The following is a 19,062-nucleotide window of genomic DNA, read 5'->3' as shown; positions in this document are numbered from 1 at the left end:
ATGTGTCAGGTGCTTCAGCTGTGTGCTGGGTTGAAGTTAGAACAGCACGACTGGACACTGGTGGAAAAGCACGCTCAAACACACATACAGCATAGTGTGTATGTGAGTGTTCTGCTCCATATGCATCCAGTTTCACTGTTGAAACATAGCATGATAAGTCGACTAGCCCGCCAACGCGCTGTGGATTGATTCAGCATGTGTTTCCACAGCTGATTTTAAGGGTTGTGGCAGCGATGTTTGATAATGGCAACTCAGGGCCCCGTGATCTGGAGACGAAGGCACTGCCAAGCAAGACATCGCACAAAAGTACAGCGTTGAGCCCAACTCTCTCTTAAACCTCATCAAGTGCAAACATGTAAACTCGATAACTGTAGTTTTGGGGCCGTTCTTAGCGACGTCCTTTTTGAAAAATTTGTTGCCGTGGAGAGCAACGTCAATATGTGCGGTCCCCTAACAAACCAATAAATTGTGCAGATGATTAGACTAGTGCAAAATGACATAGATACAAACCGCCCCCGAGGACTACCGATGTTGCTGCAGGTCTTCATGTTGCCCTGCCGTTTTTATGCTTTTTTGAGAAAGGCAATGCTGAAGAAGCACTTCGAAATTTGTAGTACTTGGAAAACTTTCTAGCAGTAGCTAGGTTAAGCAAGACAGGATGACAATTTTCGTAGAGAACTGTCATGTTTGAAGCAATGCAAGTGCAGTTTTTTGTGCATTTTGCTTCACTGGAAGTTCGTTTAGTTCGAAGTTTTTTGTGGTTCCCGTAAATTTCGTATTAGCGAGAGTTGACTGCATCATGCAATATTGAAGGCCAAGCTCTGACCAGGCCTAGCTGCTGCATTCTCGGAGGCTACACTCCAACCACGTCTATCTACACGCTGCAACGCAGCGCGAGAGGTGGGAGTTGGGGTGAAGTGAGTAGGACTAAGTATGGAAGAATACGACAGGGGCATTAGTGTACTGCTGCTGCTTTCATGCCACGTACATTTTGAGGCAATTTTTTGGATTTGGGGATGATTTTAGTTCGTTTTATCCGTTTGCAGGTCAACTCCATTTCAGTAAAATGAGATTTATTATGCACATCTCCATGGGGGTTTTCAACCGGAACGTTTATTTTGTTATACCCATTATTTCATTATATCCTGTCTCATCATATAGAGGTTTCAGTGTAGATCAAGTCCAGTAGTAGTATTTCACATTCTATTGCTCACTGAGCAGACATAAGAGTCCATATGAGCAAGGGAACTAACTATACTAGACAGCTGCTGAGGAAAAACTATGCAGAATGCAATATGACAAACTGGGGGGGTCACTTGCCTCGCTTGACACCAGGTGCCTTAGGAGCCTTCTTGGTTACCTCCTTCTTGGCAGGCTGGATGAATATAAAGTTTATATTAGCAGAAGTGTACTCACCTGAACAATATAAAGTTTTTATGCCAGAAATTACTTAAATTCCATAAATCAGGTAACTGGACAATGCGCAACCGCTCTTATATCTACAATTTGCATCAATTATAAAAGAAAGGTTGCCTGGCAGACAATGGCAGTGATTTCCGATAATACCAACACTAAGGGAAAAACCATAAATTTTGCGCCCCCCCCCCCCCCATCAGTAGATACAATACCAAAATCACCATGCTTGCCATAAAACACACTTGGCAATTGAAGAAAATGAGGGTGGCGACGCCATTTTCAAATTCCCACACTAATCCCTGTGACGTCATATTTCAACAATGCCTACTGGGGCCTCTCTAGTTCTTATAATTGGTAAAAATGAAATAGAGTGGAATCTTAATGATGAGAATCTTAATTCATTAAACTGATTTAATGAAATGAAAAAGCTAATAGGGCAGGGCACAGACATAACAAGAAAGTGCACTATGGGCAAACTGTGGATGTGCAAACATTAATGCTAACATTGATAAAAACACAGGCATATATCTCTTGAAAATTCACGTTGAGGAAATGCCTTATCAGAATCCAAGATGAAACGTGTGACGATCATAAGTTATCTTTGTTCCCCTAGAAATGCCACTTGCCTGTCCCTTAAGTGCAATAGACGGAGAACTCATGCATGTACCAAACTTCCCAGACAGCCTAATTCTACTATTGTTTATTAAATTTTGTGCCTGCTGTAACCAAAAAAGTTGTGTCCCTAAACTCGGGTAACAACTAAAAGCAGAGCAGTGCCGAGCAATGCTTCCTTTGATGGTAACTCTGATACTGTATTCAGGAGAGCAACAGCCAAAATAGAATTCAGAGAATTTTTGGAGAAGCAAAATGTTAAGTTTAGAGCACTAAAACACAAACTTGAAGCAGGTTACAGAGAAAAGACAGCCATTTTCATCATGAAAGACCAAATTTGGAGCAGTATAAAAAACAGGCTTAAGTTCAGAAAAAAAAAAAAAAAACGATATTTACAAACTATTCCATTTCACTTAAATGGTGCAGAGAACATGAGCACTGCTTTTTCAATGAAAGTAGTATTCTAACCCCCCCCGCTCACTAAGAAAATAATGATGAAGTCCACATTAGCATTTGCCGCGGCTCTCAAATCTTTGGCAGGCTTCGAATTGAAATGTGACTCTGCCAAGCGTGCCATCCGGGAGAATAGTAAATCCGGGAGAATAGTAAAATGGCGAGAAAAAAAATCACTGGAGCACAATTTTATTTTAGGCAGCAGAAATATCATACAATGCATGAAATTATAGCCAGTAACTTTTCTTGCATGTCTGAGATCATACTAGCACTGTTATTAACGTAGCGCATACATGCATAAATAAATGAACAAAGTGTGCCGAGCCCCGTGACTAGTGCTAACAGTCTCTTCCAAATCTCAATGCGCTTATACACAAGGCAATGGTGTACTGCGACGAAGGTAACTTTAGAGGCCCGTAAACCACCTAGAAGTTGAAATTAAGTTGTGGTGGAGAAAGTGTGCACGAGTGTACGCCGAACACAAAGCCGTGAGATTTTTTCGAAACAGTGTAGTAATAGGAAAGTTAGACGCATTTGATTATCGAAACTGCGACAACCACACCTTTCACCCTCGCCTGCGCTTCCCTCCGATGGTATCCTCTTTAATGTCGCTTTGGCTTCACGCCAAGCACCCCTCCCAAGCCCCTCCCAATTTCGCGTGGCATACGTCATCGCTGACATGCTGCTTGAAATACTGCCTACTTCTGTTTGCCGCGACTCTGGCTGTTAACTCCATCAGTTGTGTTGTAGCTGCGTGCTTATTGCTGAACCGTAGATTCCGTAATCGTGCCGGTATGAACCCTGCGTTGTGCGCATGCTTTCAAAGGATAGGGACACGCCATGCCCCGCACGCATTGTGCGCAACACGACGAATAACAAGCAGTGCGGACAGCTGCTTGAAGACTGACCGGAAGTCGTAGGCTTTTGCTCGAGCAATCACAGCATATTTGGATCAGTGAGTCAGATGTGGCACGGCGCGTCACGCGGAGGCCCGAAAGGCCCGGAAAAAAGGAGGGATTCTTTTTTAGAATTTGAGGCGCCCCAGCTACTCATAGAGCTGCCACATGTAGAATCGTTGATAGTGACGGCATTCCGCACACGATGCGCGCGTTACTAGAAATGCTTGAAAAAATATCGGAGGCGTTTTTCGGGCCTTTTAACCACGTTCTGCATGGCTTAGAACAAGACCGAAAAAATTTCAAACAGCAACCTCTCCACCCCGACTCCCCTTCTTTTTAATTCACGGTGGGAGTTAGGTTTCGAGCACAATTTCTTTGCTCGCTTGCAAGGCACTTTCGAACAGATCAAGTAATAATGGCACGTGCCCAATGGCCCAGCGACGGCACCGGATATCCATCGGCAGGACAACGCAACTTCAAGGCAGAAAAATGTTTCATGTGCCGTTGTTGTTGTAACCAACATGGTGGCTCACAACGCCGGCGTTCAAAGCACGTCGAGCTTATTCGCGTGTGGAAAATGCACCATACACTTCAAGCTGTACTTCCTAGCATGCCATAACCGCGTTTGCAGACTAGAAAATTCATATCTCCCGTGAAGGGTTGGAGACGACGACAACGCATTTTCGTCTTGAAGTTACTGTCCTTGTTTAACTAGTATATACAGTAGACTCTTCTTAAATGGAACTCAAAGGGGCAAGAAAATTTGTTCCATTTATGAGAAATTTCATTTAAGCAAAGCCCGCAAAATGAATGAAATATGATTTTATTTCAAAAGCACCAACTGTGGCTGTCTGAACAGAAACATTTTGCTGTATAAAATACAGTCAAACACTGATATATCGAACTTGAAGGGGATCGCGAATTAGTTTGATATATGAAGAATTCGATATAAAAAAAAATAGAGGCCACGAGAGCTTGCCTGTAGCAGATCATCACCTAAAAAAGGTGCATTCAAGAATGACAATTAATTCCGCACACACGCCACAACAGAATGGTTTATTTGCTTGAAAAAAAAAAATCTCTAATCTTGGCCTGCTTCTTCGTTTTCGAAATGTTGACGCTAGTGTCTATCTTATCACAACTCACGAAATGAGTCGTCCGGGCGCACTTCTAAAAACCAGGCATAAAGTGCCTTTTCTACATTCCCGTGGGCATAAGCGCGCACATGACAGGCTCCTCAAGTCTGCTGCTCTGCCGCCTTTGTTTTGATATCTGCCTCTTTTTTCAACAAGGTACTCAAGTGCTCCGTGGTATCCTGAAAACGTCTACGTCGATAGAACATTTCTCGCCCACCTCAACATGCTGAATAGCCTTCAACTTCGTCGTAATGTCAAGGGTCTTGCGTTTCTTGATGCTTGCCACAGCTACACGAGAAGTCGACAATTGAAGGAGTCCGAAGCGGCTTTGCACACCACGCATGCAAAAGAGAAATGCTGCAACATGCGGTGGTACGTAGGCGACACGACAGCTCAAGAGCAACAAAGCATGAGCGCAACGAAGCGCTCGCGAGGCGATGGCTACCAGCGACGGCAACAGCAAAAGGCGCGAGCTGTGGTCGGCTAATCAAACCTCCGAAAACCAACAAAAAATAAAATGCTAAAGTAGGAGGACGTAGGTTGCTGCTAGAAACAAAAAAAAGTTCCGCAAGTTATTGTGCAGTCCGAACCCTTTTGCCCTTACCTTTTGAGTGTTTATTTTGGCGGAGGCGTGGGGCCACGGGGAAGTCACTGGGCGCTGCGGGTGCAAAAACGCGCCTTCAAACTCGCCCGCGGAGCCGCGCTGCCACAGGGGGGGGGGGGGTGTTCCAGCACAAGCGGCGTTCGATATATCCGAAGGCGGGTAAAAATACCGTTCGATATAAACATGCAAATTTCTACACTTTTACAAAGAAATTTCAAGGGGAAAACTTGCGAGTTCGATATACCCGAAAATTCGATATATGTGGGTTCCATATAACCGTGTTCGACTGTACAGTAAAAGCTCGTTTATCCGGATCGCGTTAACTCGAAAATTCGGTTAACTCGGACACTCGGCGCGGTCCCGGCAAAACTGTGTATATGTCAATGGTGTCAAATGCTCATTGTTTCGGAGGGATTTAGACGCGCACCGGTACACTCAGATGATTCCAGAGAGGGCTAATGAGGCTCCATGCTTTCAGTAACAGATTCCAGTCACTGAAAGCATGGAGAGTCGGCTCCGCCGTCGGTTACAGCGGCGGAACCAAAGTTTTTGAAGAAACCGAAACTGAACTAACAGCAGCAGAATATGATCATGACAATAGAGAATGAGGGGGGAAGTGGCCAGGTGGCGCTAGTCACCACCCAGCGAAAGCGCTTGGGCCGCCGGTGCATCCAGTGTCTGCGAAATGCGCCACAAATAGCGCTGCATGTGCGGACAGTTTGCGCAGCCGCCGCTATTTCAGTTACCCGTGACTCCTATGCTGCTGATTTCTTTACGTTGTAACTTCGCGCATAGTGCGTGCAGCTCGGGTACATGAAAAGAGTTGAGTGTTAGGAGAGTTGGCGCTTTGACATAGAAACCGTCATTACGTTGTTGGGCTGTGTTTGTGCCCGTTGATGATGGGTGTGGCCATTGCTAGTTTGCTGACTGATGATGACATAATATCAGAAGTGCTTGAAGAGGATAAGAATCACTGTTCCGAAGATGACATTCAAGATAAGCCGACGCGACATCGCACTGCGCAGGAGGCCGCCAAGCCCTCGCTGTCTTCGCGGAGTTCTGCATCAGTTCTTGCGATAGCGTCAACCACATAGGGTTGAAGATTGTTCTAGCATTAATTCTGTTGACGAGGCAGACAAAGTTGACACAGTTTTTTATGAAACAAAGGTTTGTCTGTGCCGAGTACATTTTCCTTATTTTGATGGTTCATTCAATAATCCGGCATAACCGGTCCCATGAGATCCGGGTTAACGAGCTTTTACTCTATCACCCTTTCCCTCTGTGGGACCATTGGTATTGGTGAATTCCCACCAACGAAAAGGGTAATTCTTCGTCCACTTGAATTCATTTTCAATTGATGCCACAATTATTGGACCCCATTTAATGGAGGATGCATGTCTTAGAACGCTCAAAAATGGTCAAAACATCGATTGTTTGCAAAGCTTATTCTTTTGGGGCGTTTGTACTTCTGAGCACCTACTCTCTAATTGCTAATGCTGAATTCAGCTGAGAAACGTGATAAAATCAGCCTTCAATGCACCCCGGTCACACTAAAATGCCCCCAAAAGGACGAAATTCGTTCGAACTTTCCGCGCGCACCATGTGCGTTGCGGCGGACTGAGCGCTGCTATCTTGGACTTGATTTGAAGCTGTTTTCTTTGTACACATTTTGCGCCATCTAAGAATGGCGTCGCTCAAGCTGAATGGCTGCCGTCACGGGTTTTCTGGAAGGTCGTTTCCAGATCGCCGATTGGCCCTCACGCGGCGTGCTTTTAATGTGTGCCTTTCAGAGTCTCCCATTGATTGCGGTGACCGACGAGTCATTTTTTTTCTTTGTGTCGCGTTCGCAGCCGTGGCTGTCCGTTTGTGCATAAAGTAACATGTTTGCGTGTGTCTGCTCTTGCGATTGTGCGTGTTTCTTGACGCACCACTTTGTACCGCTTCGCACCGGCACTTTTTCACCATGATTGAGATGCCTGGAGACTCTCGTCTGAAACCATCGATGCCAAGAGTTTTCGGAAGCCGTAAAAAACTGCCTTGGAACAAGAAAGCGCTGGCCACAAGCGCCCTTTGGCAGCTAGTTGCAGTAGCGGCCGGACGCATTGGATCCACCGGAAACTTAAACGACGATGTCTACTGACGACGCTGTGGGACCAAGTTCGACGAGCGATAAACTTCAGATTGATGCTGCGTACTACTCAACGGCGGAGCAGGCGCAGCGAGCTGAGAAATCCGCACAAATGAAGACCGTTTTGTCGAGAAAGTCTGCTACCCGAAAGTTCAACCTACTTTCGCCATCCGATTTTCAGCAGCGCCTACACAGCCAATGAGCGCGGAGTTGATGTGAGCACTGATGACACTGTCATGGATGAAGAGCGACTGCATGACGTGTAGCTTAAATTGAGGCAGACATCGCGGGCAAGCGGAATGCCGTACGTGAGAAAATTAGACTTTTTTGGGTGACCACTGAAGTAAGTAGCACCGGCCACATCGATTTTTTTTATATATAAAAGCTCTCTTCAGAGCCTTCTAAGCGATACCTTTACAAGATCGCAACGAGAATTTTGTACGACAGCCTAGACCTTTTGCGTCAGCAAAAAATACCTTTAAAAAGGGGCATTCGTTTTTCCAGACGGATGCCCGATTTCCAGGACATTTTCATGGTACTTTGAGGGTCCAGAAAACAGCAACTTATTACCCAGGATAACATGCGGCTTAACTGCTAGTCAGAGCCTCATACCCCACGGCTTTTCCAGGACCCCTGAACTGCTTGTCGTAGGGAGGTTCTGATAATGCTTTCCACATTGGAAAAATTTTTTAGAAATGATTACGATAACAATATCTATTGTTCCTACCACAATAGAAAAATAATCACCAGTCTGAAATTTACAAATATCATAGGGATCAACACTAGAAAGCACAAGCTACACAACATAGAAAGCACTTTTTTGATTGGGTCATTATTTTTTACTTTACAGTACACTAAACTTCATAGCTATGAATGTGGCCATTGTGTGGTCACAATAAAGACTAATTTAAGAAACTTGCATCAACAGAAATCAAAATCTGCTTCCTATGTTGTGTGCTCCAAACATATAGCTTCAGGCTGCAAAAAAAATTATTCTGCTATCTGTAATAGTTTCCGATATATTGCAGTAATTTTCATGCAGGGCGTACAAAATTACCATTTTGAGAAAATCAAGAAAACAAAGAATTCTAACATTTTCAATCGTAAAAATGTATGTACTTAGAATTGCATAGTCATTAACATATATATGGATACTAGAAAGCCAAAGGAGTGCAACGCTGCAAGCTGATCGGCGCGGAAAAAGCATTTCAGGGTCAATTTGCGCTCACATTCATCTCACAGGGATGTTATACATTGATATTGCACCAGAAACTATGATGCGAGAATTGAATGAATACTTCTTGAGTTACAGCACAATAAAGTTCATTGCACGAAACCAAAAACAAAAATTTTTATAATAAAATAAAAAAATGAAGCCGCCCATTAAAAATAGGCTCTCAGCATTATTTTTTTGTGCACATTTAGCAACATTGTGCAAAAACAATTACAACTCTAGTTATCCTAGGTCCACTTTTACCGAACAAGCAAAAGAAAGAACTCAAAATTTGTGCTTCGAGAATAATGCTGTTAAAACTTTATTTCGCCATTCCGAGTGAAAAATATTGTTTCGGGGATTACAAATACATGGAAGAAAGAAACGAGTGTATTTGCAATATTTACAGGTAGGTGCGACACCCCAGGGCTGCTAGGATCTCGCGTGCCGAATCCGCTTCATTATCGATGCGTCTACGACGGCGGAGCCATGCCCACTGCCTCGTAACATCACCCCCGGTGGACGAAGCGCCGTCATGGCGCCGCTAAATCAATCGGGACTGGCAATGTAGTAGCGTTTTAGTTGCGACACATGAACAACATCAGTAGGTGGTGTGGCAGAAGATGAGTGTGGTTCAACGAGAGTGATGAGATAGTCGACGTCGGTGACCTTGCGGAGAACTTTTTAGGGCCTGTTGTATCGTGGAAGAAGCTTCTCGAACAAGCCTTCATGCCGATGCGGCGTCCAAAGTAGGACGGGAGAGTCAGCAGGGTAGTCAACGTCGCGTTTCCAGACATCGTAGCGGACTTTTTGTGAGGCCCGAGAAGCAGTGAGCCTAGTGTGTGCGATTCAGCGAGCAACGCGGGCTCGAGAAGCAACGTCATGAGCATACGCCGTTGGTTTGGTAGTATCAGAAGGAAGGAGTGTGTTGAATGGCAACGCAGGGTTGCAGCCGTACAGAAAAAAAAAAAGAACGGAAAATAGCCGGCGGTGTCATGCCTTGATGAATTGTATGCAAACGTAACGTAGGAGAGCATTGCTTCCCAGTCACGGTGATCAGCAGAGACGTACATGGACAACATGTCTGTAAGAGTTCGGTTGAGGCACTCTACGAGACAGTTGGTCTAGAGATGGTAGGCAGTAGTAAGGTGATGTTCGGTAGAGCAGTTACGGAGGATTTCGTCGATAACTTTTGCGAGGAAGCAGGGGCCACGATCCGTCAGAAGCTGGCGCGGAGCCCCATGCCGTAGAATGACGTCATTCAATAGAAAGTCTGCGACGTCTGTAGCGCAGCTACTTGGCAAGGCAAAAGTTAAAGCGTATCTGGTTGCATAGTCAGTTGCGACAGCAAATCCATTTGTTGCCTGACATGGACGTTGGGAAAGGTCCGAGCAAGTCGAGGCCAACGTGGAGGAATGGTTCCGGGGGAATGTCGATAGGTTGGAGCAGGCCAGCCGTACGGAGAGAAGGACGTTTGCAACGCTGGCAGCGCTCGCAAGCAGCGACATAGCGGCGCACAAATTTATACAGGCCAGGCCAAAAGAACCGCTGCTGCACGCGGTGATAGGTGCGTGAAAAACCCAGGTGTTCTGCTGTCAGAGGGTCATGCAGATGTTGAAGAATGGTGGCACGCAGGTGTCGGGGAATAACTAAAGAAAATTCCGGGCGATCAGGCTTCATGTAGCGGTGGTACAGAACTTCGTTGCGGAGGACATATTGACGGAGCGAAGGGTCGGAATGTCCTGAAGATACTCGCTCAATGACAGTCTTGAGGGTTGCGTCCCGGCGCTGCTCTGTGCCGATGTCGCGCAAATCGGATATGGCGAGCACACAAGAATTGCTCTCATGGCTAACAGGGTCCACCGGATAGCGCGAGAGACAATCGGCATCTTGGTGTAACCTGCCAGACTTATAAATTATGTCGAAGTTGTACTCCTGGAGACGTAGAGCCAAGCGACCTAGGCGACAAGTTGAGACCTTGAGCGACGACAACCAACACAGAGCGTTGTGGTCCGTAATAACTGAAAACTCCCGGCCATACAAGTAGGGGCGAAATTTCACTACAGCCCAAACCAACGCAAGACACTCACGCTCCGTTGTCGAATAGTTTCGCTCAGATGTGGAGAGAAGGCGGCTGGCATATGCAATAACACGCGTTTGGCCCCTCTGGTGTTGAGCGAGGACAGCGCCGATGCCGTGAGCACTGGCGTCTGTATGAACTTCAGTCGTCGCGGACAGGTCAAAGTGAGCCAATATTGGTGGTGAAGTGAGCAGCTGGATCAGCGTGGAAAACGCAGCTGCTTGGTCTTGGCCCCACAAGAAGGGCGCATTCTTTTTGAGAAGATCAGTGAGTGGTCGTGCAATTGTAGCGAAATTGCATATAAAATGTCGGAAGTACGAGCATAAGCCCACAAAACAACGAACATCTTTGGCAGTAGAAGGCAGAGGAAAGTTATTGACAGTGCTAATCTTGTCAGGGTCCGGTTGGATGCCAGCAGCACTTACACGATGACCAAGGACCGTGATTTCTCGTCGGCCGAAATTGCACTTTTTCGAGTTCAGCTGGAGTCCCGCTCGACGAAAAACGGCTAGAATGGTTGACAAACGAGTTAGGTGGCTTTCAAATGTTGGGAAAGAAACAATCCCAACATCTCGGTAGCAAAGGCAGATGGACCATTCATAACCTCTGAGGAGAGTCCATCACGCGTTCGAACGTTGCCGGGGCATTGCACAGCCCAAAAGGCATAACCTTGAACTGATAAAGGCCATCCAGTGTGACAAAGGCAGTTTTTTCGTGGTCTAAGTCGTCAGAAATTCGCCAATAGCCCGAACGCAGATCTATAGATGAGAAGTATCGCGCACCATGAAGGCAGTCGAGGGCGTCGTTGATCCGTGGCAGCGGACATACCGTCTTTGCGGGTTATCTTGTTCAAGGCACGGTAGTCAACGCAAAATCTCCAACTGCCATCCTTCTTTTTGACTAAAACAATAGGTGACACCCATGGACTTGAAGAGGCCTCTATGACTCCCGAGCATCTTCTCGACTTCTCGTGGTATGACCTGGCGTTCGGACTGGGAAACACGATAAGGTCGCCGTCTAACAGGACTAGCACCGCCGGTATGTATTTGATGACGCACGACGGACGTTTCACCTAAAGGGCGGTCATCGATGTCGAAAATATCTTGGTAGGTGGTCAGAACGTGGTGGAGTTGCGCAACCTGACAGGGCGGAAGATCAGGGGATATCATCATCGTGATTTCATCGGTAGGTGTGTTTACTCAGCTGGCTGCAATAGGGGACGAGCAGTCTTCAGGGTCTAATGCGACTTGTTACATGCATAAAGTGGGGAAACATGGCCTAACGAAATGCCTTGCGGGAGAACTTGGGTCGAACTACTAAAGTTGAGAAGCGGAAGCTGAATGTAGTTGTCCACGATAGTCACGACAGTATGCGGCACAGCAACACTTCGCGCCAAGAGCACATCCACTAATGGAGACACTATGTAGTCACCGTCAGGAGGAGCTGGTGATATCGTTAAGGCCACAAATGTGGTGGCTTGCGGTGACAGCCGAACGTAATCAACAGCGCACAAGCGGTGTGACGGTGAGGACGGCACAGCCCCAAGTCAAGGCAGTTCAAGTTGGAGAGCGCCGGTTGCACAGTCGATGAGAGCAGCATGAGTGGACAAGAAATCCAATCCAAGAATCAGGTCATTGGGGCACTGCTCAATAACTGCAAAGAGAACAGATGTGGGGTGATCGGCGATTGCGATGCGTACTGTGCAGAATCCTGTGATGGTAAGACTTCTTCCGTCAGGGACACGAATAATGCCACAAGCAGCCGGTGTGAGAACTTTCTTCAGGCGGCGACGAAGTTGGGCACTCATCACAGAAATATGCGCCCCGGTGTCAATAAGTGCAGAAACAGTCAGGCCGACAACATCTACGTCGATCAAATTTCGTCGTGTCGGCAGTACAAAAAGAGGATTTGAGGTCGGAATCGAGGATGCAGCTCCACCTCTAAGAGCTGCACCGTTTAGTTTCCCTGATGAGAACTTAGCGGGGAGGTCGGGCGTCGTCGTAGAGGAAAAGGGGTCGATGGGCGACGTCCAGGCACCGAACGAGACTGATGACGTCGAGGCGACGGTGAGCGCTGTTCTACGTATCTGGGTCATCGAAGGGTGGAAGGCGGCGGTAGCTGTCGCGGATCGGCGCAGGAGGCTGGAAAAGGCGATAGCTGTTGGCGCGGCGAGCAGTGTTATACTGTGTTCGGGACGAAGACCAATGATTGCGGCAATACCGTGCGACGTGCTCTATGCGGCGGCAGTTAAATTAGATCGGCCAATCATCCGCCATTAGCCATTCGGCCGGATTGCGAGAGCGTGGAAAAGACTGTTCCTGGGGCGGTGACCTGGGGCGACGCGGCGACCTCAAACGGAAGCCAATTGGTCAAGATTGAGCAACGGTGCAGACATCGAAGCCCAAATTGCCGAGTTCTTTCCGCACAACCGACTGTACCAAGCAAACCTGAAGTACTTGCGAATCGACGGGGCCGTTGGTGGGAGACCGAAGCAAGTGTAATTGCTTCGGTTTCCCGCCGGACGATTCGCGTAATTTCAGCCGCCGATGAAGACCGACGATGAGAGGTCAGTCCATCTTCGCAGGAGGACGTTGCAGCGGTGTTCGGCAGTCGAGGGAATGATCTTGAAATACGCCTGCTTTTGGCCTGTTCAAAACACCGGCATTTCTGAATAATTTGCTCGACGGTCGCGCAGTTCCAGCACATTAAAGGTTGAACGCATCATCCGCTATCTCCTTGAGGACGTGCCCAACCTTATCAGACTCCAACATGTCGTTGTCGACATTACGACAAAGAGACAGCACATCCTGTATATACGAGACATACGGCTCTGTGGAAATCTGAGCACATATAGACAACTCCTTCTTTGCAGCCGCCTTCCCAAATAAGTCTCGAAGCTTCTCCTTCAATGTGTCCCAACTGCCGATCTCCTCGTCATGGTTCTTGTACCAGACTTAGGCTGTGTCTTTCAGGTAAAACAGCACGTTGGCCAGCATGAGAGTCGGGTCATACCGGTTGAGCGCACTGGTACGTTCGCAGTCAGCTATCCAGTCGTCAACATCAACTTCGTCCGTACCGCAGAACGTTCCTGGATGTTTCGGATGCGTCAGCACGTACGTAGGTGGGGCTGGTAAAGGCTCCGTGGATGGTGCAGCCGTCGCCGAGGCCGATGGAGAGGTGGCCGTGGAATCAGTCCCGTGTTCCATCACGGAAACTCCGATTTGACGACCACTGCAGAGCTCCGTTGTATGGCGCTTCGTTACCCAGCATGTCCACCAATTTGTTACAGGGATTACAAATACACGGAAGAAACAAACGAGTGTGTTTGCAATATTTACAGGTAGGTGTGACACCCCAGGGCTACTAGGATCTCGCGCACCGAATCCACTTCATCATCGATGCATCTACGACGGCGGAGCCATGCCCACTGCCTCGTAACAATATCATGGCACACTTTTAGTCGGTTAATATGCACCACAAATGTAATAAGACTGATTGTTTGCACGAGCGTGTCGTTTGTTTTAGTCCTGTATCAAATCATCGCCAAGTGCTCGTCTCCAGCAAGGCTGCTTATCAGTTCGGTGACTGTACTGACTACGAATGTGCGATGAATGTGCATGCGTAATCCGCGATCTGTCGAATAACACGGCGATGTTTTCCGGCTTGTCCAGAATAATTTACCCGTAAATGTCGCGAACCAAACTTGCTCCCTCGCTCATCAATTTCGAGGCTACACGAGTGCCGAGGTGTTAGTTTCCTTTTTCACATAAGACTGCCACATTTCCGAGCGGAGACCACGACAACGTTGCAAACACTTTGTTGAAAGCAGTCTACCTGTTTCCAGTAGCCTCCGTTGCGTGGGCGGAGAGCACGTTCACCACAAACGGATTGACTTTCTGTTGTTCACCGACGCGCGGCGTACTCCACACTGACGACCCGTCGCGCAGTTCAAGGTCCTTTCATCAGGCGGGGTGAACCACGGCATCGGCGCGTTTAGCGATAGACTGCGCTTCTGTTCTGTCACTACAAAGATTGATATCTCTTGTAGCTTCACTTCTGCTTTTTACTTGCCGTCCTTTAACTCATAAGGCTGCAAAAGAGTAATGTTGTCGGCAACCAATGGGCTCGTGCGCGAGTTAGGCCTACACCGGTGACTCTGCGACAGTCGTTGACCGCGGCGAGTTCGTTATCCTCGTTGTCCTGAGCCATAGAGACGCTCATTCTAAAGTTCACAGCAAACGAACGATCACCACATCCGCTTCACAAATTACTGTAGCACGGAACTTCTTTACTGCCGCAGGCAGTCAGTAGCACCATGACAACATGGCGCGTGTCCGGGCGCGTCACGATAGTGAAGCAGACGCCGGAAACGCCACTTAGCCAATCAGATGCCTAGGTTTTGTCACATGCCTCAACATAGCCTCCTTTATTTTCTGTGCCCGCGCAGTCAGTCCGCCGGGCCCGTTCGGCCGCCTCCCGCATCCTCCTCTCTTTTTGCGTCTGCTGTCCGCCAGGGGCGCTCGCATCCCAGAATCGAGTCGGCGCATTCAGCCGCGGCGACGCATCTCCAGGAAACCTTTGTTCGTGTCACATACGTTTGCAACACCAATTATTTACGACCAAAACGGTACGTAGTACTTTCAGCAAATATAATTGTAACTGTTGCTTCATTGTGTTGCGTGAGCAGATGACACGCGGCATTAACTGAGTGCGTATAAACAAACAACGTCGTTTGTACCCCGCGTTTGCACGGCCGTTGTCAAGCGCGGCTATCATTTTTCGCGCTTCTTTCTGGCAATACTTTTCCGCGCACCTATCTTCGCAGCGTAGTACTTTCAGCAAGTATGATATTTAACTGTTGCTTCATTGTGTTGCGTGAGCAGATGACACGCGGCATTAACTGAGTGCGTATAAACAAACAACGTCGTTTGTACCCCGCGTTTGCACGGCCGTTGTCAAGCGCGGCTATCATTTTTCGCGCTTCTTTCTGGCAATACTTTTCCGCGCACCTATCTTCGCAGCGTAGTACTTTCAGCAAGTATGATATTTAACTGTTGCTTCATTGTGTTGCGTGAACAGATGACACGCGGCAATAAGCGAGTGCGTGTAAACAAACAACGTCGTTTGCACCTCGTGTTTGCAGGGCCGGTTTCATGCTTTGCTATCATTTTTCGCGCTTCTTTCTCGTGAGGCTTTACCGCGCACCTATCAGCGAATTTCGCTAAGTAATCAGGAATGTTAGTTTACGGTTTCTCTCGTTTCTGTCTCGTGCAGCGGCCTACGCACACAAGTCTCCGTGGTTCATTCGGCTGTGATAACACGCGTCAGGTGCGATGGCGTACTGTTGCGTGCCCGGTTGCAAGTCTTCAAGCAAAAAGAAGGAAGTGGGAATTTCATTCCACGAAATTCCAAGCGACGAGGAGTTGCGGCAAAAGTGGATAAAAGTCATTTCACGAGACAATTGGACGCCGAACACCACTTCCTGCTACTCAACCGTGTGCAGTCATCATTTCGCTGCTTCTGATTTTAAGCAAGGATGTAAAACACGAAGGCTTATGAAAGGTGTGGTGCTTAGAGTATTCGAAGAATATCCGCGCTACTTGCAGCCTTCGACAAAAGCCCCGAGAAGTGACGCGGCGATCAGAAAAAAAAATTGTGATTGCTGCTTGTGAACAGTGTCAACGAGGGTACTAAAGCTCGTCAGACTGTGTGCGTGTGAGGAACGTTTCGATTGACGCCCTCTTGTTCGTTTCCGAGGGTTGCGAATGAATTAATACGCAATAAACAAGTTTCTCTACCGTTTCCTTGAAGGTATGGTGTTCTGTTCAATGTGCTATCTTGCGTACTTATTCTTTCTCTCTTGCATATGTTCTCTCCTAAATATTTAAGTTGCACACGGGAGTGCTATCACACTTTTGTTTTTTAAGCTTGCCCCGCTTAAAAACGCGCAACGAAGGACCCACCCGTCAGTGCCGGCGGTAGCACCGGAGTCAGTGAACAGGCTCTGCCGGTTCTGGAAAGGCAGCGCCGCCTGGTGGTGATTGCGGGAACTCAGCCTGACGGTCGGCTCCCTTTGATCCCGGCGGCAAAGCGCAGGCACAGAAAATAAAGGAGGCTATGGCCTCAAGCAGCCAATAGAATCGCGCGCTAGTGCTTCGCGATGACGCGTTTTTGTTGAAAAACCAATGAGCAAGGCGAAGCAGCGGTGGCGAGAAATTGAAGATGAAGAACGACCCTTCCAAACAAGACCAAGATGAACACGATAGCTCATGTGTAACGGCAACAGTTCGGCGTGGAATAGCATGATTTCAGCATCAATTTGCACTCGCATTCATATCACAGGGATGTTATACGTCGATTTTGCGCCAGAAATAATGACGCGAGAAGCTAGAAACTTCTCAGATAGGTGCAAAAATAAGTACAGATTCCGAAAATGTCAGCTTCAAAAAGTTGATTTTTTTTTTTGCGATTTTTGGCTTTCTAAGACCTGTGCCCAAACTTGAGCACAACAATTTATACTTTCCTGTACTAACTGTCTGTTCAATTCTTCTAATTGAATGTATTGAATGTAAAATATAAATGAGCACCTCAAAGTTCTGTTTTTTTCATTTTTTTCAATATGAAAAGCACTGATAACTTCACTGATTGGAAGTACCCTGGACAATTATTTGTAGTGAAAACAGCTTTGAAAATAATTTGTTGTGAAGAGAGCTTTTGCTTTTTGTGTTCATTTCTTATGGGGCAGCTGGCAGGAATTGTGAAATTTTCTTGTAGCGGTATACGTTGTAGTTGTACCCATGTAGTGGGATTCAAAAGTTATCCAAAAAAAGATTGGGTAGTGTTGCAGCTGACCATATAGCATTTTACGATCACTTCCAACCAACATAGTGATCATATCATAGAAAATTTTCCCAGCTTTCAATGCTTGACAGAATACCAGCTGCTCGTGATTTGCATTAACAGCGTATAACATGCTCACCCTAGATTTCTTCACAGCACGACTGCGACTTTTAAATTCTTCATCCTGTAGCTTGCGAGCTAGTTCTTCATCATCTTGTTCCTGCAAGGTAAGAGCAGTGCAACAGATGAGGATAAAAAACTTTATTCATGTGCATAGAATATACAAGGAGCAACACTAGAACAGAGATGACCACATCACACTATCTCTACACCTACTACTAAGAACTACCTAGGAAAAATGTGTCTTTATACGTTAAACAATTCTGCTTAATTACACATTACCACAGTAAGCTTTGGAAGCATCTTTTTTGTTTATTTGTTAGAGCGTAGTAGCACTTACCCATAACAAGTGCAGAAAAACACTGCCCTAGGCCTCATCCAACACTGGATCATCCAATTAATGCAATAAGAACTGTATAAATGAAACGCACTTCAATGTAGCCAAGTCAAGTTTTCTGTCACTTTTTGCCGCTTGTTCTGCTTGTCCATCAGGGCACACACCAATGAGCACACAAGACAGCCTATTCTGAAGGATTGGTCAGGAACGATTGCATACGTATCGGCACATACCAGTGGCCTAAGCTGGCATAAACATCTATTAACTGAAGAGTGTGTGAAGTTCCTAATGGTGCATTCAGACGACGGACCGAATCCTGATTTGTCGTTAACGGCTAATCCGCGGATGATCCATCTGCAGGCGCATCCACACGACGGACGGTGTCCTAGGAGAAAACAGCTGAATTACCCTCGACAGCAGATTCAGCGCTCACCTGCACCGGCTGGCAGCAGATTGGTTAGAGAGTATTCAACATGGATGCCCGCAAGAAGCGACGCTTGGCTGCGATGTCTGTCGCGTTTTGACGAATGAACGAGGAGTGTTATTTTTTCAGGAGAAAAGGGAGTTGCTGGCAGAATGTTCTTTCGACTACATTGTTCCCCCCTTGTAAACTTCTGAACGCGTCTCCCACCCTTATTTAGAAGCGGCACGTCGCCGGTTGCAGAAGTTAGAATATTTCACCACCATGACGGCTAAGAATCTCACATGTCAAACGATGGCGGCGACCATTTCCCGAAACACCAAAAGTGATTGCGTATTTAATCCCCTGAGAACAAAGCCCTCGGAAACTAGGTAAACTATGCTCAAGCATAGATGATGCCGACCAGTCATGCAGCTGTCCGCGAGCCATGGAGGACATGCCGCAAGCAGACGAAAAGTGTACTGGTTGCCAGAAACCCCGAGCTAATCCGCTGAATTATTGGCTTTCTCCCGCCAAAATCCCAATGTGAGAAACAGGTTGGGGTCATCAGTCCGCGAGCCGCGCAGACGAGGGGAATCGCTGATGTGAGGTCACGCGACGCGCCGTCCGTCCCGCCACATCCGGACTCTGTCCGTCGTCTAAATGCACGATAAAGAATAGTGATTGTAGTAGGACACCAACTTGAAGCACTAAATCAGCTCGCACTCATAATTTATTCTCTGAGATCACCAACACTTAATTTCCTACCACTTTTTCATTATTAAAAAAAATAAAGTCCGAGTTCATTTTTTGGATTTTGCATT

The 19,062-nt window shown here is 47.0% G+C and overlaps 1 protein-coding gene across 1 annotated transcript in view; it reads right to left on the bottom strand.

Annotated features, from left to right (window-relative positions):
- Positions 1–19,062, bottom strand: part of Non2 (upstream activation factor subunit spp27 homolog Non2) — a 78,698-nt gene that overhangs the window by 45,364 nt on the left and 14,272 nt on the right. Inside the window, exons 4-5 of the mRNA XM_037426954.2 lie at positions 17,521–17,601; positions 1,321–1,375 (exon numbers count right to left, since the gene is read on the bottom strand). Coding sequence (XP_037282851.1) covers positions 1,321–1,375; positions 17,521–17,601 — 136 coding nt within the window. The remainder of the gene's footprint in view (positions 1–1,320; positions 1,376–17,520; positions 17,602–19,062) is intronic.

This window comes from Rhipicephalus microplus, chromosome X, assembly GCF_043290135.1.
Source record: "Rhipicephalus microplus isolate Deutch F79 chromosome X, USDA_Rmic, whole genome shotgun sequence".
Lineage (NCBI taxonomy): Eukaryota > Metazoa > Arthropoda > Arachnida > Ixodida > Ixodidae > Rhipicephalus > Rhipicephalus microplus.
Note: the sequence above shows the minus strand (reverse complement) of the source record. Positions and strands in the feature narration are given on the sequence as shown.